Source organism: Macaca thibetana, chromosome 19 (assembly GCF_024542745.1).
Source record: "Macaca thibetana thibetana isolate TM-01 chromosome 19, ASM2454274v1, whole genome shotgun sequence".
NCBI lineage: Eukaryota > Metazoa > Chordata > Mammalia > Primates > Cercopithecidae > Macaca > Macaca thibetana.
Window position 1 is genome coordinate 26,405,551 of NC_065596.1, and position 23,828 is coordinate 26,429,378.

Here is a 23,828-nt window from a genome sequence, read left to right on the forward strand (position 1 = left end):
CTGGAGGAGGAGATAGCTGAGCAAGGATCTGGAGGTAGGGTAGGAGTCAGCTGGGACAAGAGAGGACGGGAAAATGTTCCAAGTGGAAGGAACAAGTTTCTGTTGCAAAAAGCAGAGAGTAGGCAAGAACATGGATAACTGAGGGAACTAATAGAGATTTGGTGTGATTAAGTGTAACATACAAGGGCATGCATGTCAAGGCAGGAGACGGCAGGGCCAGATCGGGCAGAGTCCTGGAGGCCTCAGTGAGGAGCATGGACTTGTCATAAGGGAACCTGGGAGCAATGGAAGGGGAGGGATTGGGTCAGATTTACATTTGCTTCTGGGAACAAACCTAATTGGAGGTGGCGAGGCTGAAGGCTGTGAGGTCAGGAAGGAGACCGAGAGAGGAGAGGAAGAAACAATAATTCTCTTTAATTCCCATCCTTCAAGACTCAAATGTGGTTTCACTTCCTCCAGGTAAGCTGGGCTCTCTTTTTTATTTTTACTTTTTTTATTTTTTGAGATGGAGTCTTGCCCTGTTGCCCAGGCTGGAGTGCAGTGGCACTGTCTCAGCTCACTGCAGCCTCTGCCTCCAGGGTTCAAGCAATTCTCCGACTTCAACCTCCCCCACCCCCGTGTAGCTAGGATTACAGGCACCCACCACCATGCCCGGCTAATTTTTTTTTTTTTTTTAAACAGAGTCTTGCTCTGTAACCCAGGCTAAAGTGCAGTGGTGCAATCTCAGCTCACTACAACCTCCACTTCCCAGGTCCAAGCAATTCTTACGCCTCAGCCTCCCAACTAGCTGGGATTACAGGCACACGCCACCACACCTGGGTAATTCTCTTGTATTTTCAGTAGAGACAGGGTTTCACCATGTTGGCCAGGCTGGTCTCGAACTCCTGACCTCAGATGATCCACCTGCCTTGGCCTCCCAAAATGCTGGGATTACAGGCATGAGCCACTGCGCCCAGCATATTATTATTTTTTAATTTTTTGTAGATATGGGGTCTCACTATGTTGCCTAGGCTGGTCTAGAACTCCTGGGCTCAAGCAATCTTCCTGCCTCGGCCTCCCAAAGTACTAGCATTACAGGCATGAGCCACTCTCCCAGCCTCAACCCATTAGTTTATTAATAAAGTCATCCATTGGTTGGAACAAGCATTTCTTCACTCAACCATTGGCTAAGACAATCAAGTCATTTATTCATCCAATCATTGATTAACTTCTTGGAACAATCTGTTCTTCATAACACATTAATCCATTGGCTGAAACAACCATCCATTCATTCACTCATTCATTCATTGCTGTATAGATCCACTGCCTAAAACAAAACCTATTTACTAACATAGCTAGCCATTAGTGGTAACAACCCACTCATTTGTTCCTTTACCTAGTCACTCTCCCTTTAAGGAGGATGACACATTCATTTACTTATTCTTGCATCCATTTCCTAGGATCACACCTTCATTCATTCCTTCGTTCACTCATTCATTGATCCACACTCTGGGACAAAGCATCTGCCCATCCGTCCTTCCTTCCATCCGCCCATCCATCCATTCATCATCTAACCACAACTGAACTAACCCATTCATTGATAATCTGGACTTGATCCCTAACAGGGGATTTCCAGAGGTCAAGGCGGAGGGGAGTCAATAAAGATTTCCTGGAGATGGGGATATTTGAGCTGAGCCTTGACGGGGGTGTTGGAATTGGACATCCGTTTACACTCATTCCACACAAGCAGCATTCCACGAAGGGAGGCAGAGCCAGGAGTGTTTGGGAAGACTGGATTGGGGACCAAACAAATAGGGTGACACTGACCTTTGCCCCAAACATAGAGGTTCCCCCCAGAGTCCCCCGTGACCACGTCGCCACCTTCCAAAAAGGTCACACACAGCACATACTTCGGTTTCTCATGTTTCTAAGGTGGGGGAGGAAAGGAAGGTTTCAGAGCGTCACTGAAGCAGGTAGCCTCCCAGAGGTCATCTGTCACCCAGGACCGTGGCCAGGCAATCCCCTGTATGCATTTGGGTGTAAGGCTCTGTGTGGAGCATCACTTCTCCCACCTGCCTCCATCCCGCCTGCAGTGCTCCGGTGGCCTAGAGGTTCTGACCACAACTGTCTCGCTTTCCTACCCCTGGGCCCACTTCCTGCCGTCTCTCTGGTCCCCCTGACTCTTTCTCTTGAGACATAGTCTCACCTGTCACCCAGGCTGGAGTGCAGTGGTACATATCGGCTCACAGCAACCTCCACCTCCTGGCTTCAAACGATTCTCCTGCTTCAGCCTCCCAAGTAGCTGGGATTACAGGCCTGCACCATCACGGCCGGCTAATTTTGTTTAGTTTTTGTTTTTGTTTTTGAGATGGAGTCTCACTCTGTCGCCAGGCTGGAGTGCAGTGGCACAACCTCGGCTCACTGCAACCTCCACCTCCTGGGTTCAAGCGATTCTCCTGCCGCAGCCTCCCAAGTAGCTGGGATTACAGGCGCACGCCACCACACCCGGCTAATTTTTGTACTTTTTTTAGTAGAGATGGGGTTTCACCACATTGACCAGGCTGGTCTTGAACTCCTGACTTCGTGATCCACTTGCCTCCACCTCCCAAAGCGCTGGGATTACAGGCGTGAGTCACCGCGCCCGGCCTGGTCCCCCTAACTTCTCCACTCCTGTCAGCGCCTCATTCGTCCTATCTCTCCTCCTCCCTCCTCACCTTCAGTCTCTCTACGTCCCCTTCCCTGCCTCACTCCACCTTCTCAGTGTCTCTGTTTCATCCCTATGCCCAGTGTTCTCTGGGCTTCCCTTTTTGGGGTGGAAGCCCCATCTCTCACCAAAGGCAATGACCCCTAGGAGAGGAAGCCCTGTGTCTTCCCACCTTCTGCTTCCCACTCAGTTTGTCTGCCTCAGCTTGTGGCTCTCTCAGCCAGGCAGCCTCCGAGTTCTCTGATTATCCCTCATATTGACAACTGCAGCACCCCAGTTTTTTTTGTTTTTGTTTTTGTTTTGGAGACAGGGTCTCACTTTGTCACCCAGGCTGGAGCACAGTGGCACCGTCATGGCTCACTGCAGTGTCAACCTCCCTGGCTCAAGCGATCCTCCCACCTCAGCCTCCCAGGTAGCTGGGATTACAGGTGCGCACCGCCATGCCGGTTAATTTTTGTATTTTTTGTAGATATGAGGTCTCACCATGTTTCCCAGGCTGGTCTCGAACTCCTGGGCTCAAGGGATCCTCCCACCTCAGCCTCCCAAAATGCTGGAGCCACCTCGCCACAGTACCCATTTATTGAGCATTTACTATCTGCTAGGAGCTGCTATACTCTTCATCCCTTTGAATCCTCACGACTTTTTTTTTTTTTTTCTGAGACAGGGTCTCGTTCTATCACCCAGGCTGGAGTGATCACGGCTCACTGCAGCCGTAAACTCAGGCAATCCTTCCACCTCATGGTGCCCGGCCACCCTCTTAAATCCAGAGTTAAGGCGGATCATCACCATGGTATGGAGAAAGAAACTGAGGCCCCAGCAGGCAACATCTCAGCGTCCCTGTAATCCCAAACCCCGGCCACCCTGTGGGGGATCTTGCTACCTCCCTGCCTGTCCCTGACTACCTCTCTCAGGGCCAGCCTGTCCCCCAAATCCCTGGCACTCACCTCAAAGAGGCCTTGCCGCTTGCTCAAGCTGCCCCCCTCCAAGGTCCAGAAGTAGATGTGAGATTTCCCGCAGGTGATAAGCACAGTGGGGTCCGTGGGGTGGAAAGTGGCCACCAATACAGCCTCGTTGGAGCACTTTGGGGGTGGGGGAGATTCTGAATGAAGATCTCAAAGATCTCAAGGCTACTATACCCGCCCCTCACAGGACTGCCCTGTACAGCTGTTCGGGTTGTATGCTGCACACCTGAACTTTTCCTTTTTTTTTTTTCGAGAAGGAGTCTTGCTCTCTCACCCAGACTGGAGTGCAGTGGCATGATCTTGGCTCAATGCAACCTCCGCCTCCTGAATTCAAGCAATTCTCCTGCCCCAGCCTCCCGAGTAGCTGGGATTATAGGCACGTGCCACCACACCCAACTAATTTTTGTATTCTTAGTAGAGATGGGATTTCACCATGTTGGCCAGGCTGGTCTCGACCTCTTGACCTCGTGATCCACCTGACTCAGCCTCCCAAAGTGTTGTGATTACAGGCGTGAGCCACCGCGCCTGGATTTTTTTTTTTTTTGAGTAAATAAATAGAACAAAACCCAAGTTTCCTGCCCCCAGCCAGGATAGGTATGCAACCTGAGGCAAGTATGTCTTCCCCTAACCATGCCTCATCCATAAAATAGGTCACCTTCCAGAGAGGCAAATCGAGACACCACAGGACTGCAGAGTCAGCAGCCACCTCAAACCCACCCTTCTGTTGGGCCTGGTCCACCACACCACATATCCCCACATCCTGACCAAGGCCCTATGAGGAAGATGCTACTCACCAAGGCCCTATGAGGAAGATGCTACTCACCAAGACCCTACGAGGAAGATGCTACCATTATCCCCATTTTATTTTATCTATTTTTTTTTTTTTTTGAGACAGGATCTCACGCTGTTGCCCAGGCTGGAGTGTAATGGTGCAATCATGGCTCACTGTAGCCTCAACCTACCAGGTTCAAGCGATCCTTCCACCTTAGCCTCCCAAGTAGCTGGGATTACAGGTGTATGCCACATCCAGCTATTTTTTTTTTAAGTGCCAGGAGTTTTTTTTGTTTTTTTGTTTTTTGTTTTTGAGACAGAGTTTAGCTCTTGTTGCCCAGGCTGGAGTGCAACGGTGCGATCTTGGCTCACTGCGACCTCCACCTCTGGGTTCAAGAGATTCTCCTGCCTCAGCCTCTCAAGTAGCTGGGATTACAGGCATGCGCCACCACGCCCGGCTAATTTTGTATTTCTAGTAGAGACAGGGTTTCTCCATGTTGGTCAGGCTGGTCTTGAACTCCCGACCTCAGGTGATCCGCATGCCTTGGCCTCCCAAAGTGCTGGGATTACAGGCATGAGCCACCGCACCTGGCCTTTTTTTTTTTTTTTTTAAGTAGAGATAGGTCTCCTTATGTTGCCCAGGCTGATCTCAAACTTCTGAGCTGAAGCAATCCTCTCATGTCGGCCTCCCAAAGTGCTAGGATTACAGGTGCGAGTCACCTTGCCCAGCCTATTATCCCCATATTATAGATGAGGCCACCGAAGCTCTGAGATGACAAGCGGCTTGCTCAAACAGCCAGCAAGGAGTAAAGCCAGGGCTTAAACACGGGTCTATCTCATTGCAGATTCCTAACCACTGAGCTTGGGCAAGTCCCACAGTGGCACCCAGGGGGAGAGGATGAGAAAAGTCACCTCACCTTAACATCCACCACCTTGGTCTCCTTGGCCCAGTCCCACACCGAGAGCATGTGATCATTGGATTCGTCCACTGCGCACAGCAGGTTGCCCCCATTCTAAAGAGGAGGAGAGAGGAGGGGGACAGAGGCAAGGGGAGTCAGGACCCATCCTCCCCCATGCCCATCAAGGCATTCACCACACAGGCCTGTTTTAAAACCTTCAGGCTGGGCACAGTGGCTCATGCCTGTAATCATAGCACTTTGGGAGGTCTACGTGGGAGGATCGCTTGAGCCCAGGAGTTTGAGGCCAGTCTGGGCAATATAGGGAGACCCTGTCTCTTAAACAAAACAAATTTAAATATTTAAAAAAAAAAAAAAAAGGCTGAGCGTGGTGGCTCACGCCTGTAATCCCAGCACTTTGGGAGGCCAAGGTGGGTGGATCACGAGGTCAGGAAATCAAGACCAGCCTAGCCAACATAGTAAAACCCCGTCTCTACTAAAAATACAAAAAATTATCCAGGCGTGGTGGCAGGTGCCTGTAATCCCAGCTACTTGGGAGGCTGAGGCAGGAGAATCGCTTGAGCTGCGAAGCAGAGGATGCAGTGAGCCAAGATCATGCCATTGCACTCCAGCCTGGGCGACAGTGAGAGACTCGATCTCAAAAAAAAAAAAAGACCTTCAAAGGCCCTGCCATTTCGCAGGAAACACATTAAAATACACCCTCCATTAGAAGCTGTGAAGACATCTGAAATGGTTTTCATACTATGCCTTGAAATGACTCATCCCTAAGAAACTCATCTCATTTGCCTTCAGCTATTGTTTCTCTGCAGCCAGCACCCCTAGCCAGGAATTCTTGCTGACATCATTTCATTTGCATTTACATATACATAGAATGACTGATGTAGGTGAAATTCAGCAATTAACCAAGTTGGTATTATTTTGGGTTTTTTATTTTAATTTAATTTAATTAATTAATTTATTTTTTTGAGACTGAGTCTCACTCTATTGCCCAGGCTGGAGTGCAGTTGCACCATCTTGGTTCACTGCAAGCTCCGCCTCCCTGGTTCAAGCAATTCTCCTGTCTCAGCCTCTCAAGTAGCTGGCATATGCCACCACATGCCCCGCTAATTTTTGTATTTTTAGTGGAGACAGGGTTTCACCATGTTGGTCAGGCTGGTCTTGAACTCTTAACCTCTGGTGATACACCCACTTCCACCTCCCAAAGTGCTGGGATTACAGTCATGAGCCACCTCGCCCGGCCAATGTTGGGTTTTTATGCCTTTCATTAAATACAGGTTAATTCTGATTTGGCAAGGTTTTATTTTTCCCACACCTTTGGTAACAATATAGCTTACCCCCACCCCAAGCTCTTAAACATTTCTTTAGGCCTCAGAAAACCCATGAGGCTCCAATCCAGTGCTTCTTAAGCTATCTGTGCAGGAGACTGGGTATTTTTTACTCCCTAATCCATAGAAGACCAATATTTTAATCAAATATGATACAAATGTAAAATATGATTTATATATATACATATATATTTTTAGATAGAGTCTCACTCTGTCCCCCAGGCTGGAGTGCAGTGGTGGGATCTGAGCTCACTGCAACCTCTGCCTCCCCGGTTCAAGTGATTCTCCTGCCTCTGCTTCCTGAGTAGCTGGGATTACAGGCGCCCGTCACACATAGCTAATTTTTGTGTATTTTTAGTAGAGATAGAGCTTCACCATGTTGACCAGGCTGGTCTCGAACTCCTGACCTCAAATGATCCACCCATCTTGGCCTCCCAAAGTGCTGGGATTACAGGCATGAACCGCATCTGACCAATTTTTATTCATTTTTTACTTTTTTAAGTCAGGGTCCTGCCATATTGCCCAGGTTGGAGTGTAGTGGTGTGATCACAGTTCACTGCAGCCTCGATCTCCTAGGCTCTTTCAATCCTCCCACCTCAGCCTCCCAAGTAGCTGGGAGTACAGGCCCACACTAGTACACTCAGCTAATTAGAGTTTTCTTTTCTTTTTTTTTTTTTTTTAAAGATGGAGTGTCACACTGTCGCCCAGCCTGGAGTGTAATGGCGCGATCTCGGCTCCCTGCAACCTCTGCCTCCCAGGTTCAAGTGACTCTCTTGCCTCAGCCTCCCGAGTTGCTGGGATTATAAGCACCTTCCACCATGGCCAGCTAATTTTTGTGTTTTTAGTAGAGACGGGATTTCACCATGTTAGCCAGGCTGGTCTCAAACTCCTGACCTTGTGATCCACCGGCCTCAGCCTCCCAAAGTGCTAGGATTACAGGCATGAGCCACCATATCTGTCCTTTTTTTTTTTTTTTTTTGAGACGGAGTCTCGCTCTGTTGCCCAGGCTGGAGTTCAGTGGCGTGATCTTGGCTCACTGCAACCTCCCCGCTCCCGGGTTCAAGCAATTCTCCTGCCTCAGCCTCCCAAGTAGCTGGGACTACAGGCGCCCGCCACCACATCAGGCTAATTTTTGTATTTTTTTGGTAGAGACGGGTTTCACTATGTTGGCTAGGCTGGTCTCAAACTCCTGACTTCAAATGATCCTCCCACCTCAGCCTCCCAAAATGCTGGGATTACAGGCATAAGCCACCATGCCCAGCCAAAATATGATTTTTTTACAAAAAAGCCCACAATCACACACTTGGATGTTGTGCTGCTGTCACTGCTCTCCAAATTCCTAAAGGCTTACTCTCGCTTTCTGTACTTATCTCTGCCCGGACATGCCAAAACCCGCCTGCAAATGGGCAAGGAGCAGCTGGGCCCTAGGTACTGGGTTTAAAAATGCCTGCGAGAGCTGGCCAGGCACGGTAACTCACCCGCCCCTTGGAATGAGGCCACGCCCTCATTGTGACGTCACAGAGGCGGGCCACGCCTCCAGCAGAATTCCTAGCTCTTAACCCAAGGGACGGGTGAAAAGGTGCGGGCACTTGCCCTCCTTTTGGGGGCGAGGGGGCGGGGTTAGGGTGGGCGAAGGACTTACAGATTTGGAGAAGCCTACACAGCACACGGCTCTGTCAAACACCCCCAAGCCCAGCACGTGTAAGGTGGAGAGGGAAACTGAGTCCCAGATGCGCACGTGGGGTGGCAGCGGCTGCAGGGAAGAGAGGCTTGTTATCTTGAGGGGACCAGCTGCTTGTCCCCCACAACTGCGTCCTGCACTCTTTTCAGCTTTCCCCTCCCTTCCATTACCTTCCCTTCCTTAGTGGTGCCCGCCACCTGTCCCGTGGCGATGGTGACCATATCCGGGTGGATGGCCAAGCTGCAGAAAGGGACAGACAGACCAGGGCTCAGTGGGAAAGAGGAGGCCCAGGACATTCATTCCACAAATTGGCTGGTTCAGTTTAGTCAATAAACGTGTATTTAGTCCATTAATAGCAGTAAGCGGATGCCCTCCGGGTACGCTGGCTCAGCAGCAAGACTTAGGCCTGGGGTCTCTAACTCAAACGCCAGCAGGACGCAGGTCTGTACTTCAAATAGCGGCCAGGAGAGCACACTGATTTAAGGGGGATTACACCACCCAGCTCCAACCACGAGGAATTGTCTGGAATGCCTATTCAGTTTTTTTGTTTTTGTTTTTGTTTTCAAGAGACGGAGTCTCCCAGCACTTTGGGAGGCCAAGGCGGGCGGATCACCTGAGGTCAGGACTTCAAGATCTGCCTGGCCAACATGGGGAAACCCTGTCTCTACTAAAAGTACAAAAATTAGCGGGGCGTGGTGGCGGCTTTTTTCTCAAAAAAAGAAAAAAAAGATGGAGTCTCGCTCTGTCTCCCAGGCTAGAGTGCGGTGGCAGGATCATAGCTGACTGCAGCCTCCAACCCCTGGGCTTCAGCGATCCTTCCGCCTTGGCCTCCCAAAGTGCTGGTTTTACAGGTGTGAGCCACTTCGCTGCCCAGATTTTCTTTTCTTTTCTTTTCTTTTTTTTTTGAGACAGAGTCTCGCTCTGTCACCCAGGCTGGAGTGCAGTGGCCAGATCTCTGCTCACTGCAAGCTCCGCCTCCTGGGTTTATGCCATTCTCCTGCCTCAGCCTCCCGAATAGCTGGGACTACAGGCGCCCATCACCACGTCCGGCTAGTTTTTTGTATTTTTTTAGTAGAGACGGGGTTTCACCATGTTAGCCAGGATGGTCTCGATCTCCTGACCTCATGATCCGCCCATCTCGGCCTCCCAAAGTGCTGGGATTAGAGGCTTGAGCCACCACGCCCGGCCCCAGATTTTCTTTTCCTTTTTTTTTTTTTTTGAGACGGAGTCTTACTCTGTCGCCCAGGCTAGAGTGCAGTGGTGTGATCTCGGCTCACTGCAAGCTCTGCCTCCTGGGGTCACGCCATTGTCCTGCCTCAGTCTCCCAAGTAGCTGGGACTACAGGTGCCCACCACCATGCCTGGCTAATTTTTTTGTGTGATTTTAGTAGAGACGGGGTTTCACCATGTTAGCCAAGATGGTCCCAATCTCCTGACCTCGTGATCCACCCGCCTCAGCCTCCCAAAGTGCTAGGATTACAGGTGTGAGCCACTGGGCCCAGCCCCAGATTTTCAAAAGAAGGGAAAGATCCAGGAATTGAGTGAATTCACTGTCTGAATTTTTTCTGAGATAAGGCTTGCTCTTTCACCCAGGCTGGAGTGCAGTGGCTCAATCACAGCTCACTGCAGCCTCGACCTCCTGAGTTCAAATGATCCTCTCGCTTCAGCCTCCCGAGTAGCTGGGACCACAGGGGCTCACCACCACACCCAACTAAAACATCTGAAATATTGAAATATTGATATTCAATCCACATTTTCCCACTGAATTCAGCCTGAGGGCAGCTGGTGGCTTTGGAGAGGGAGCAAAGTCTTGGCCTCGCCCCAAACCCCACAGGGCGGCAATGTGAAAAGAGGCCTAGAGAGGCAGGGGCTGGAGCTCCACCTCCGGCCACAGCTCCCTCCCGTCCCCTCCCTCCCACATCTCACCATTTGATGTCATCGTTGTGTCCCAGGTAGTGTCGCTGCCTCTGCTCCTCCACGCTGTATAGCACAGCCACGGAGGCCACAAAGTACACTATCTCCCCGGTGGGCAGCAAATAAAGATTGGCCCGGCAGTCTCGGCCACGGTAGCCATAGCTGTAGCCACCCAGGGGTCGGTTAAGGAATGTGTCTTTTTGTTCTTGTTGTTTGTTTTCTTTTTATTTTTTCTTTTTTTTTGAAAAGTGGCACAATCTCAGCTCATTGCAACCTCTGACTCCCTGGTTCAAGCGATTCTCCTGCCTCAGCCTCCTGAGTATCTGGGATTACAGACACACGCCACCAAGCGCAGCTAATTTTTATATTTTTAGTAGAGACGGGGTTTCCCCATGTTGGCCAGGATGGTCTCGATCTCCTGACCTCATGATGTGCCCGCCTCGGCCTCCCAAAGTGCTGGGATTACAGGTGTGCGCCACCACACCCGGCCTGTTTTGATTTTTTAAGATGGAGTCTGTCGCCCAGGCTGGAGTGCAGTGGCATGATCCCAGCTCACTGCAACTTCCGCCTACCGGGTTCAAGCAATTTTCCTGTCTCAGCCTCCCAAGTAGCTGGGACTACAGGCACATGCCACCATGCCAGGCTAATTTTTGTATTTTTAATAGAGATGGAGTTTCACCATATTGGTCAGGGTGGTCTCCAACTCCTGACCTCAGGTGATCCACCCACCTTGGTTTCCCAAAGTGCTGGAATTAGAGGCATGAGCCACTGGCGCCCAGCCAAGGAATGTATTTTGCATCACACACACTGGCTGAGGACCAGACTCAACAAGCTCATTGGAATGAGGTTTTTCCGTTTCCACTCTCACCCCTGTAGTGGGCCTCCCACTCCAAAAAAAACATGTCTGTTTCCTTTGTTTTTTGTTTTTTTGATATGGAGTTTCATTCTTGTTGCCCAGCCTGGAGTGCAATGGCATGGTCTTGGCTCACGGCAACCTCCGCCTTCTGGGTTCAAGAGATTCTCCTGCCTCAGCCTCCCAAGTAGCTGGGATTACAGGTATGCGCCACCATGACTGCCTAATTTTGTATTTTTAGTAGAGACAGTATTTCTCCATATTGGTCAGGCTGGTCTCGAACTCCTGACCTCAGGTGATCCGCCCGCCTCGGCCTCCCAAAGTGCTGGGATTCTAGGTGTGAGCCACTGAGCCCAGCCTGTGTCTGTTTCTTAATCCCCTCAACTTGCAAATGTGACCTTACAAGGAAAATGGGTCTTTGCAGATATAATTATAGATCTCAAGATGAGATCATCCTGGATTATCAGAGTGACCCCTAAATCCGATCACAAGTGTCCTTATAAACGACAGAAGAGGCAACCTCAATCTGCTGGGCTTAAGTGATCCTCCTGCCTCCGCTTCCCAAATAGCTGAGACTACAGGCATGTACCACCATGCCCAGCTAATTTTTTATATATTTTTTGTAAAGATGCAGTCTCGCCATGTTGCCCAGGCTGGTCTCAAACTCCTGGGCTCAAGCAATCCACTTGTCTTGGCCTCCTAAAGTGCTGGGATTATAGGCATGAGCCACTACACCCAGCCTGCCTGGCTAATTTTTAAAAAAATTGTTGTAGAGATGGGATCTCGCTTTGCTGCCCAGGCTGATAGTTATCTGGTTTATTTGTTAAACTGCTCATATTCCCCGATAAGACTGTGAGTTCCATGGTGGCTGAGATTGGGCTGTTCTTTTCATTTCTGTATCTCCTCCTCCAGGAAGCCCTCCATGACCCCAGGCTGGGTCAGCCCCATCCCTGTGGATTCCCCATCCCAGCCTTGCATACTCTGGGTTGTCACTCTCAACGAGTCTGTTCCCATGCTAGACTGTATGCCAAAGGAGGGCAGATGGATGCTGTCATGGTCAGCACTGGGTCCCCAGCCCTATGTCGCAGATGTTCAGAAAATATCTGAATGGGCCAAACACGGTGGCTCACGCCTGTAATCTCAGCACTTTGGGAGGCCGAGGCAGGTGGATCACTTGAGGTCAGGAGTCCGAGACCAGCCTGGCCAACATGGCGAAACCCTGTCTTGACTAAAAAAAAAAAAAAAAACACACACAAAATTAGCCAGGCATGGTGGCGCATGCCACCCAGCTGCTCGGGTGGCTGAGGCAGGAGAATGGCTTGAACCCAGGTGGAGATTGTAGTGAGCCAAGATCGTGCCACTGCGCTCCAGCCTGGCTGTCTCAAAAACAAGAAAATATCCGAATGATTGTCAGTACCCATATACCCTGACCCAGTGGAAACTGCTCTGCCCTGCAGTCACTGCAGAGGGGAGCAATCTGAGGTCCACGCTTTTGCAGTCTCAGCCACCTCTCATCAGATGCTTATCAAGCCCCACTGGCAGGACATTCGGGACAGACTCCAGGGGATGTTTCCAGCTGCCTCGAGAAGGCTCTGGGCTCCCAGAAGGCCAGGCCATTTCACCAACCACCCTGTCTCCTCCAAAGAGTAAACCAAGGCTCAGAGAGAAGCAGACACGGACCGGATTCCTGGGGTGTGGACTCCAAGCTCAGTAGGCTTTTAGGAAAAAGTTTGAGTCCCAGAATCAGGATTCTTGTCCCTATCTATAATCTCAGTTTCCGTATCTGGAAAGGGGGGTATAATAATTTCCAAACTGTAGGCCTCGGAGAGCTCTCGGAGGCCACTAGTTGTAAAAAAACAAATTCATACCTGGAATAACTTAGAACAGTGTCTGTCACATAGTAAGTGCTTGAGTTATTATTATTTTGAATTTTTTGTTTTGTTTTGTTTTGTTTTGTTTTTGAGACAGGGTCTCACTCTGTTGTCCAGGCTGGAGTGCAATGGTACAATCATGGCTCACTGCAACCTCGACCTCCCAGGCTCAAGTGATCCTCCCACCTCAGCCTCCAGAGTAGCTGGGAATCACAGGAGCATGCCAGCATGTCTGTCTATTTTTTTTTTTTTTTTTTTTTGAGATGGAGTTTTGCTCTTGTGGCCCAGGCCGGAGAGCAATGGGGCAATCTCGGCTCACTGTAACCTCTGCCTCCTGGGTTCAAGCGATTCTCCTGTCTCAGTCTCCCGAGTAGCTGGGTTTACAGGCACATGCAACCACGCTCGGCTACTTTTTTTTTTTTTTTTTTTTTTTTTTGAGACGGAGTCTCACTCTGTCGCCCAGGCTGAAGTGCAGTGGCCGGATCTCAGCTCACTGCAAGCTCCACCTCCTGGGTTCATACCATTCTCCTGCCTCAGCCTCCCGAGTAGCTGGGACTATAGGCGCCCGCCATCTCGCCCGGCTAGTTTTTTGTATTTTTTAGTAGAGACGGGGTTTCACCGTGTTAGCCAGGATAGTCTCAATCTCCTGACCTCGTGATCCACCCGTCTCGGCCTCCCAAAGTGCTGGGATTACAGGCTTGAGCCACCGCGCCCGGCCCAATTTTTGTATTTTTAATAGAGACGGGATTTCATCATATTGGTCAGGCTGGTCTCAAACTCTTGACCTCAGGTGATCCTCCCGCCTCGGCCATGAAATTCATTTTTCAGAGAAGGCAATTAACACACAGAGTCAAGGCGACTTTTCCAGGGTCACGCAGCTACGGGCTGGACTGGGGTTTGATCCCATCTCTGTCAGACTCCAAAACCCAGGCTCCCAGCCATTCCCAACTCATTGTTGCTCAAATGCACCATTCCCACTCTGGCCACACAGCCCTTGAACGTGCTGTACCTTTTTTTGTGTGTTGCCCCGGCGGGTCCCAAACTCCTGGCCTCAAACGATCCTCCCATCTCAGCCTCCCAAAGTGCTGGGATTACAGGCCTGAGCTGCCTTGACCGCCTTTCTATTTCCTCTTGAAGAGATGGGAGCACTGAGGGGATTCCAGAAAAGGATACACCCAGTCCAGCTTGAGCCGGCAAGAAGGCAGCTCCGAGCGTGTGTCCAGGCTGTAGGTGGGTGCCAGCTCATCTGGGATCAGCATGGGCACAGGGCGGCCCCTCAGGAACATTTTCACGGAGCCATCCTCTGCCAGGACACCCCCAGAGGTCAGGCACTGACACCAGTCCCATCCCTATTCCCTCTCCTCTTCCAGCTTTTTTTTTTTTTTTTTTTTTTTTTAAAGGCAAGGAAACTGAGGCCAGAAAGGCAAAGACCCAGTAGCCAGGATTCCTGACCTCTGGCTCCAGCCTGTCACCCCAGCAAGCAAGCTTCCACCAAGCCCTTCCCCATCTCCCCACTCACCCACACTGAAGATAACTTCTTTGGTTTTGCTGTCAGGAAAGGACAAAGAAAAACAAAAGGTCTTAGCAGTCAGGTCAGAAAAGGGGAGAAACCATTCCTCCTCCCCACCGCTCCCCGGAGGTCTCCGATGAAAACGGGGCCGAGTAAGGGGCAGAGCGCTGCCTCTCTGCAGGCCGTGTGCTTTGCTCGGTTGATCTTGCAGAGCCTAAGACACAGGCCCAGAGAGGCAGTGATCGCCAAAGATCACACAGCATGAAGCGGCAGGGACGCGATCCTGAAAGAAGGGAGTCACCAAGGACCCTTCCCTCCTAATCAGCACGGTGCTCCCAACGCCCCCCACCCGCAGTCCCCCAGCACCCCAAACGTCAAGCAGCGGGAGAAACCTGGAGAGTTTAAGGGAAGGGGCGTGTCCCCACGCCGGCCTGGGCCCCAGGGGATAGGGGAGACCTGAGAGCTAAGCCCCGGGAGCGCGGAGAGGAGATGGGGGGTCGTCTGCAAAAGGGTCTCACCCAGCTCCAAAGCTACTCATGGCGGCGGCTGGCGGAGCTTCAGGGCCGGGGGTGGAGCCGGGACCGGCTCTGCCGCTTCCGGCCCTGGGAGGCGCCCTTACCGCCGCGCCCCTGCCCCGCCCTCCACGGCCGCCCCTGGAGCCGGAGGGTCCCACCGGGTCACACATGCCGGATTATGGACTCCCGATCCCAGGTTCTTTCAGGGTGGGTGGGGGAGAGTGGTTGAGAAGATGGACTCGGGAGCGCTCCTGCTTCAGTTAAAACCCCCGTTCTGCTAATTCCTAGCAGTGTACATAGGTCGTCCAACCTCTGCCTCGGTTTCCTCATTTTAAAAATGGGGATAATAAGAGTACCCGGCCGGGCGCGGTGGCTCACGCCTGTAATCCCAGCACTTTAGGAGGCCGAGGCGGGCGGATCACCTGAGGTCAGGAGTTCAAGACCAGCCTGGCCAATGTGGTGAAACCCCATCTCTACTAAAAATACAAAACTTAGCAGGGCGTGGTGGCTGGCGCCTGTAATCCCAGCTACTTGGGAGGCTGAAGCAGGAAAATCATTCGAACTAGGGAGGCGGAGTTTACAGTGAGCTAAGATTGTGCCATTGTGCCCCAGCCTGGGCAACAAGAGCAAGACTCTGTCTCTAAATAAATAAATAAATAAAGATAACCCACACCTCGAGGGGATAGTTGAGAGGATGAAATTGGTTAATTATTGGGAAGTGCCTGGAGTATACATAACGCTGTATTTGTGTTTGCTAGGTTTGAGCAGAGTTGAAATGTGCAACTTTTCACCTTGGTCTTGCCCTTGCCGTGGCCTGTTAGCTCTGACCACGCCCACTACACCATAACTCCAGCTTTAGGGTGATTTTTGTTTTGTTTTGTTTTTGATACAAGGTGTTGCTCTGTCAACCAGGCTGGAGTACAATGGCGTGATCATGGCTCACTGAAACCTTGAATTTCCTAGGCTCAAGTGATCCTCCCGCCGCAGCCTCCCAAGTAGCTGGATCTACAAGCCCAGGCCAGCACGTAGGGCTATTTTCTTTCTCTCTCTCTCTCTCTTTTTTTTTTTTTTTTTTTTTTTTTTAATTTGTTTTAACTGAGTCTCGCTCTGTTGCCAGGCTGGAGTGCAGTGGCGTGCTCTCGGCTCACTGCAACCTCCGTCTCCCGGGTTGAAGTGATTCTCCTGCCTCAGCCTCTCCAGTAACTGGGACTACAGGCACCCACCACCACGCCCAGCTAATTTTTGTATTTTTAATAGAGAAGAGGTTTCACCATGTTGGCCAGGATGGAGATCTTGTGAAACACCCGCCTAGGCCTCCCAAAGTGCTGGCATTACATGCTTGAGCCACCACGCCAGGCCTAATTTATTTTCATTTTTAGTAAAGACGAGGGCTCGCTATGTTGCCCAGCCTGGTCTCGAACTCGTGAGCTTAAACGATGATCCCTCCTCCGCCTCCCAAACTGCTAAAATTATAACCTCAGGTTTTTACTCGGTCCAGATCTTCAGTATGGCCCCGCCTCTGGAGTTGACCACGCCTGTCATTCTGATCTCAACCACCTCCTCCCTTCTAGCCCTGTCCCTGAGTTGACTCAGTCGCTTGAGAATTGACTGCTACCTCCCCGCAAAGCTCCTTCTCCGGCCCGCCAGGCATTCTGTTTACGTCTATTTTCACTTATTCCTTAGTTGAGTACCTTCGAGGCCTCCAAGTTGGCTCCACCTCTTGGCATTTGGCCATGCCCCTATGGCCCCGCCTAACCTTTAAACCACGCCCTTTTCCACCAGGCAGTGTCCCCTGATTTTGATGTCAAGGCTTCTGGAATCTGGCATGCCTCCACCTGGTCTCAGCCTCTGTTACCCCGTACCCCAGGTTTTAATTTCGCCCAGGCGAACACTCTGGCGGCACCCTTAAATTTCTCAGACTCCCTCTTTCCTTGCAGAAACTCAGTGGCTGCTCCCTTGACTTCATCCCTGAAACTCAACGGGGCCTTCTCCTTTACTTTAATAACCACGTCCATAAGCCAAGCTCCTCCCTGACTTCCTCGCTCTGTAGACCTGACTGTCCAGCTCCTAAAAACTCTGGCCACGCCCCTCAAATATTGACTCCGCCCTCCCAGACCTTCCTCTGTTACCGTGCCACCTCAAGATTGGTCCTTCCAAGGCTCTGGCACTGTCCCCGCATTTGAACCGGCTGGCCCCACTCTAGGTTACGACCTCGTGGCCTGGGGCATGGCTACATTTCTCGACCACTTCCTCCCTATCTCTTTCTGCTGCTTGACACCGCCCCAGTCCTTACCCTTCCTTTTTGGCGCTACAGTTGCTGCTGGAGGATGTGGTCCGGCTGCGGGGGTCCTCGCGGCGCACCGAGGCCAGGCGCTCTGGTGACAAGTAGCGGCGGACACTGCTAAAAGAGAGCACACCGTTGGGGCAGAGCCTTCGAGGCCAGCAGGCAAGTGCCGTGAGCGGGCGAGTTCCTCCCTGCACCTTCTGCTGCTGGAGCTCAGGCAAACAAACCACCTTTGTCTCCCACGAGGTTTTGGAAGAGACTGGGGGTCCCGGCCTTGTGCCTTACCTGCGCCCGGAGGTCGCCTCCTTCTTGGGAGAGGATGGGGACGTGGCATAGCCACCCACGCGCCGCGGGGGTCCTGAGCCATTAAGGGGCGTCCTGGTGGGAAGGCCTTTCAAGAGCTGACACACTGGAGGGATGGGGGCAGAAAAGGGTGAGTATGAGGACCAGGCCCCGGTCCTCCCCATCCCACCCCTCCAGTCTAACCCGGATACCCGAGGCAGTGGTGCCTAAGCGCGGAGGCGCCCGGCCCTTGGGGGTGCCCCGCGCGCGGAGCGCAGCTCCCTGTTCTTCACACGCCCGCAGGCGACGCAGAGCATCCGCCAGCGCCGCCTTTAGGACCGCCAGCTCGTCTTCCTGTAACTGCAGCCGCTGCTCCAGCGCCGACACGCGGTCGTCCACTTCCATACCGCTCGTGCCCGACAAATTGTCATCTGGAAGACGGGGGAGTGCCGGCTGCAGGGCCACCCAGGAGCTCCAGTACCCAACGGGTCCCTCCCGCCTTCCTGGGTCTAAGCGAGGGGCCAGCCACGCCCCTTTCCTGTCCCGCTACCTGGGGCTGGGACACTTGGAGATGGGCCAAGGAAGAGGACTCTGAAGGGGGAAGGAAATCCCCACCGCTCTCCAACCCATCCCCACACTCCTCTCTGCTGCAGCGCGCTGGCCCTGTGACCTTGGGGAAGTCCCTTCCCTCTTATTTTCTAAGATTCTGTGAACCCAGGAGCCTCTCGCTCTGGCTTTAAGATTCTATGACTAAGACGTGGCCAGGCACGGTGGCTCACGCATGTAACCCTAGCACTTTGGGAGGCCGAGGCGGGCGGATCACGAGGTCAGGAGATCGAGACTATCCTGGCCAACACGGTGAAGCCCCGTCTCTACTAAAATACAAAAAGAAAAAGAAAAAAAAAATTAGCCGGGCATGGTGGCGTGTGCCTGTAGGCCCAGCTACTCTGGAGGCTGAGACAGGGAAATCACTTGAACCCAGGGAGTCAGAGGTTGCCATGAGTCAAGATCACGCCACTGCACTCGCACTCCAGCCTGGCGACAGAGCGAGACTCCGTCTCAAAAAAAAAAAAAAAGATTCTATGACTAAGACTTTAAGTATCTATGAGTGATAAGAGCATTTGCAAAATGACACACTAACCTACTCCTAATGACACTAAAGTTCTAGAATTGATCCCCAACATCCTCCGACGAAGATGATGTTATGAATACCAACGTCTCTTCACTGTTTCTAAGACTTTCCCAGTCAAAAGGTCATGCCTAGCCTCCCCATGTCCTCTCCTCTCCTCACCCTGGGGTTCGACCCTAGAGCCAGCTGCAAGGACAGAGCTTCGGCGGCCCCTGGCGGCGGACTTGGGGGTTGCAGGCAGCGCATCGCAGACCCAGAAGACCCAAGGGAGAATGCAGACGGGGATGACACCTAAACTCTTCCCCAGCAGGCATTCCTCTTTTCTGTTTTCCTTCTTTATTTCGCCTCTACCCCGCGCCCCAGATTTGGCTCTCCAGCCTATGGATGCAACCAAAATGACTCCCCGAGTGGCCCCCCCAACCCCGCTCATTTTCCCAAAGTGGGAGGGGCGGAGACCCAAGGGGTCCCTCTCCCTCTTTTCCCCCAGAATACTCATACCCAGACTCATTGCTGACCACAACCAAGGAAGCCCTGGTTCCCAGCCTGGTGGAATTAAAGGTGGTAGCTTAGACAGGGACAGGGCGTGGAGCTCGCACCTGCCATCCCGCGTCCATAGGCCGCCCAACTGGCCCTCTGGGCTCCGCAGTGCAGCCGCCGCTCCTCCCTCCTCCCCCTCGTAGCCCAATCGCCTGCCGAGGCTTGTCCGCCCTGCCCCCAACTCAGCGCCTCCCAGGTCCGGTGCCTGGACCTGCAGTGGGAGGTGGGAGCCTCCTGAGGTCAGAAGGAGTGAGCCGTCAGCACTTAGAACTCATAACAGTGGGAAACCTCTAGGGGTCTTGTTGGCATCAAGTTTTGCAAACGGGAAACTAAGGAAGGAGGCTAGCAGGAGTGTGCAGAGACACGCCAAAGATCACCCAGCCAGTAGGTGGGGGCGGGGGACCCAGTCACCTCCTTTGCGCAGCCTGGTCCTACCTACCATTAATAATACGACCAGAAAAAAATGGCATCTGATACCGTGAGCTTACATGTGCCAGGCGCTGCTCACACAAAACACTTAGCGCGTTCCTGGCTCATGTTGATGCTCGATAAATCCAGAATAGGATTAACTATTTTTATGATACCTAATGCTTTTGGCAACTCTAGTAGTCGTAGTGGCATAATCCATTTTAGGAGGAGAGGAGGAGGAAGGGTACTGAAGCCCAGAAAGGTGACGTTACTTGTTACATGCACACACAGCCGATCAATGGAAGAATCCATACTCAACCCAGGAATGGCCACCCTGTCATTCTGGCTCTTAGAGGGACAGAGGAGGACAAAATAAGCATTCTGGGTCCCCTGCTAATTCCAGTGGTCCCTGGCACTAGGGTGTGTGCCCAGAGGGCTGAACCTCCAAACTGAGTTAAATAGAGGTGCTTTCATCTTGACACTTGTGCCCCACCCAGAGCGGCCAGTTGCACTGTCAGGCCTTGGCCAGCCCATCCTGCCAACCCCCACACCTCCACCATCCCCATCCCTGTGACTCAAGCCCTCTGCTCCCTCCTGACCATCCCCCCATCCTCAGCCCTTTTTCCCAGAGACCAGGCCTCACTTCCCACTTTTCCCTCCCAACTCCCCTCTTCTCCTATCTCCCTTCACCTGAGCCTGACACCCACAGTGGCCCTTCTGGTATCACACGCATTTGTCTAGGGAGAAGGGATGGTCCTAATGCACGGGAGGGCCAGGGCCAGAGGATTTGGGAGGTATCCTAAAGGCAAAGTCCTCTGACTGTCCCTTTCCAGTCCCACACTCTGCCCTCAACTCAACACCAAATCCATCCCCACCACCTCTGTCTGTCCCCCTGCTACGGAGATAGGGGAGCGTTCCAGAAGCTTGAAGGGAGAAAGGGCAGAGTTCCAGGCCCAATCGACTCCCAGGTCCTTCCCCCTTCCAATCCCTGGTTCCTTGGTGTTCTGCCCTTCTGTCCTCTCCGTCTAGCCACCTCTGGAGTAGCGGAGGATCCAAGTGGATGGGGGGCTGGGATCTGGGTTTTGGGGGCCAGGGACCTTCTCTTGGGTCAGGGTGCTGCTGAGGGAGAGGAAAGGGGGATCTTCAGCAAGGGAGGGGGATGGGGACTTGGAAGGAGGAGGTTGGGGCAAGAAGAGATGGGTCCAGCCTTGGGCGGGGCCAAGGTCGGAACTGAGGAGGGGTCTCACCGTTGCAGTATTGCAGCAGCGAGGACGTGTCGTACAGGCCGCAGAAGGCCGGGCCGCGCTCCGCCATCGTCCCACCACAGCCACCGCCGGCCCCCCCGGTCCCAGCTCGGGCCCGGTCCCCCCCACCAGGCCCTGCCTCCCGTTGCCATAGCAACCCCCTTCGTTCCAGCATCCCCAGCTCAGCTTGCCTGGCATCAGGCGGCCGGCGCCGGGCCTGGCGCTGGGGTCATCCCCCAGGATGCCCAGAAAGGGGGGTAGGACACCCCCTGCCAAGCCCCCCAACACAATCCTCGGGCCAGGATTGGCTGCGCCCAGATCCCCCTAGGTACGGTCTGGTCCCGCCCACAACCAGAGTGTTTTCTCTCTAGACCCCCCTCCTCGCCCTTTCAGAACCAATGAGAGACTGTCGCGCAGGGCCTTCCACCAATAGGGATGCAGAGGGATTGGAAGGGGCAGGGCCTCTCCTGCTTTCAGCCTGAAGCGCAGCCCCGAGCTCCGGGAGGAGGATGGGTTGGAGGTAGTCACTCCCCTATCCCCAAAACCTTCTCTTCAGATTTTCATTGGATTTTCCAAAAGCTCCCTCCTTAAGACCAGGGCCCGACCTTACAGCCCCAAACCCGCTCAGGGAGCTCTTGTTTATTACATCTAGGCCCACCCCCAGGCTCTTAGCTCCACCCCCGGAATCTTGCGGGTGCTAAAGTTTTATTCCTGCCCACAGAATCATTAGCACCGCCCCCTGAACCTCCAAGGGTTTATAGTATAGTACTTCTCCAGAGCTCTGGACAGGACCTTCTTATAGGATTAGTTCCGCCCTCGGAATTTAAACCTCTCCCCCCGCGGTCTGTTAGTCCCTCCCCAACCTTCCCCACCACTCTGTCTGCGGCCCCAGGCCCTTAACTCCGCCCTTAGAGCCGTGGCCTCCCGCAACCGTATTATCCACTCCGGGCTTTGGCACAGGCCCAGTTGTGAGGCTTGGACTAGCCCGCGTGTCAGGCAGAGATGGCTCGAAAGTTGTGGGGGAAGAGGGGAGGGTAGAAAACCCGACAATGGATTTCAAGAATATTGGACCGCCTTCCGCAAGTCTCCAACGAGGGTAAACACCTAGAGTATAGGCAGGAGAAGTGAAGTCTAGAGTCGAAAAAGAATTCCCTCTGGACACAGAGACAAACAGTAGAAACTTTGGAACCAGATTGACCTGGGTTTGAATCCTGACTCCTCCACTGTCTGGTTTCGTGACCCAAAAGCTCCACTTCCGCATCTGGAAAGTGAGGTCTCATAATCGTGCCTGCCTCATTCATTCATTCAAAAATGTTTACTGAGTGCCTAACGGGCCAGGCTCTGTTCTAGGTGCTGAAGTTTCAGGAGTGATTAAGTGAACCTGTTTCCTCTCATGAATCGTTCATTCAATGCAAGAGGTAAACAATCATACACAAAATAAATAACAATACCTAACGTTTAATCAGCAGTCACTATGGGCAAAACACTGAGTTATCCTCACCAAAAGCCCTATTTTGTTGTTGTTTGTTTGTTTTTGAGACTGATTCTCGCTCTGTCGCCCCGGCAGGAGTGCAGTGGTGCAATCTCAGCCCACCGCAACCTCCTCCTCCCGGGTTTAAGCAATTCTCCTGCCTCAGCCTTCGGAGTAGCTGGGACTACAGGCGCGTGCCACCACGCCCAGCTAATTTTTGTATTTTTAGTAGAAACGGGGTTTCACCATGTTGGCCAGGATGGTCTCGATCTCTTGACTTTGTGATCTGCCCACCTCATCATCCCAAAGTGCTGGGATTACAGGCGCGAGCCACCGTGCCCGGCCTATTTTTTTATATTTTAAAAATATTTTGTAGAGAGGAGCTCTTGCTATATTGCCAAAGCTGGTCTCGTACTCCTGGCCTCAAGTGATCCTTTGGCCTGGGCCTGCCAAAGTGCTGGAATAATAGATGTGTCTCACTCAGTCTTGCCCTGCCTGTAATGCAGTGGCATGATCTTGGCTCACTGCAACCTTCACCTCCCAGATTCAAGTGATTTTCGTGCCTCAGCCTCCCCAGCAGCTGGGATTACAAGTGTGCACCACCATGCCTGGCTAATTTTTGTATTTTTAGTAGACACAGGGTTTCACCATATTGGCCAAGCTGGTCTGTAACTCCTGACCTCAAGTGATCCTCCCGCCTCAGCCTCCCAAAGTGTTGAGATTATAGTCGTGAGCCACCGCGCCCAGCAAAGGCCCTATTTTAATCACCATTTTCGAGATGATGATACAGAAACAGCGTGGCAGTGGCTTACACCTGTTAATTCCCAGCACTTTTGAAGGCCAAAGAAGGGGGATTATAGGGGCACGAGATCAGCCTGGGCAACAAAGCAAGACCGTGCCGCTACAAAACAAAATTTCTTCCTTTTTTTTTTTCTTTTGAGATAGAGTCTTGCTCTTGTGGCCCAGGCTGGAGTGCAATGGCACAATCTTGGCTCACTGCCACCTGTTTCCCAGGTTCAAGCAATTCTCCAGACTTAGCCTCCCGAGTAGCTGCGATTACAGGCACCCGCCACCACGCCCGGCTAATTTTTTTGTATTTTTTTTTTTGTATTTATTTACTTATTTATTTTGAGATGAAGTCTCGCTCTGTTGCCCAGGCTGGAGTGCAGTGGTGCGATCTTGACTCACCACAACCTGCACCTTCCTGGTTCAAGCGATTCTCCTGCCTCAGCCTTCCAAGTAGCTGGGACTACAGGCTCAGGCCACAATGCCTAGCTAATTTTTGTATTTTTAGTAGAGATAAAGTTTCACTATGCTGGCCAGGCTCGTCTGGAACTCCTGACCTCATGATCTGCCCACCCTGGCTTCCCAAAGTGCTGGGATTATAGGTGTGAGCCATCGCACCCAGTGAAAACAAAATGTTTTGTCAGCCTGGCATGGTGGTGCACGCCTGTAGTTCCAGCTACTTGGAA

General features: G+C 52.3%; 1 protein-coding gene across 4 annotated transcripts in view; it reads right to left on the reverse strand.

The window, feature by feature from the left end:
- The window catches only part of EML2 (EMAP like 2), a 37,697-nt gene extending 16,454 nt beyond the window's left edge, over positions 1-21,243 (reverse strand). Inside the window, exons 1-12 of one of the 4 annotated variants that reach the window (XM_050772084.1) lie at positions 20,889-21,243; positions 17,780-17,998; positions 17,571-17,694; positions 17,295-17,399; positions 14,496-14,524; positions 14,150-14,279; positions 10,265-10,414; positions 8,510-8,579; positions 8,301-8,411; positions 5,334-5,429; positions 3,628-3,762; positions 1,807-1,906 (exon numbers count right to left, since the gene is read on the reverse strand). In XM_050772084.1, coding sequence (XP_050628041.1) covers positions 1,807-1,906; positions 3,628-3,762; positions 5,334-5,429; positions 8,301-8,411; positions 8,510-8,579; positions 10,265-10,414; positions 14,150-14,279; positions 14,496-14,524; positions 17,295-17,399; positions 17,571-17,694; positions 17,780-17,998; positions 20,889-21,060 — 1,441 coding nt within the window. In that variant the 5' untranslated portion in view covers positions 21,061-21,243. Of the gene's footprint in view, positions 1-1,806; positions 1,907-3,627; positions 3,763-5,333; positions 5,430-8,300; positions 8,412-8,509; positions 8,580-10,264; positions 10,415-14,149; positions 14,280-14,495; positions 14,525-15,004; positions 15,081-17,294; positions 17,403-17,570; positions 17,695-17,779; positions 17,999-20,888 lie in introns of those variants that run through there. The other 3 variants (XM_050772082.1, XM_050772085.1, XM_050772086.1) reach the window with 3 other exon arrangements.
- Positions 21,244-23,828: the final 2,585 nt, after the last annotated feature.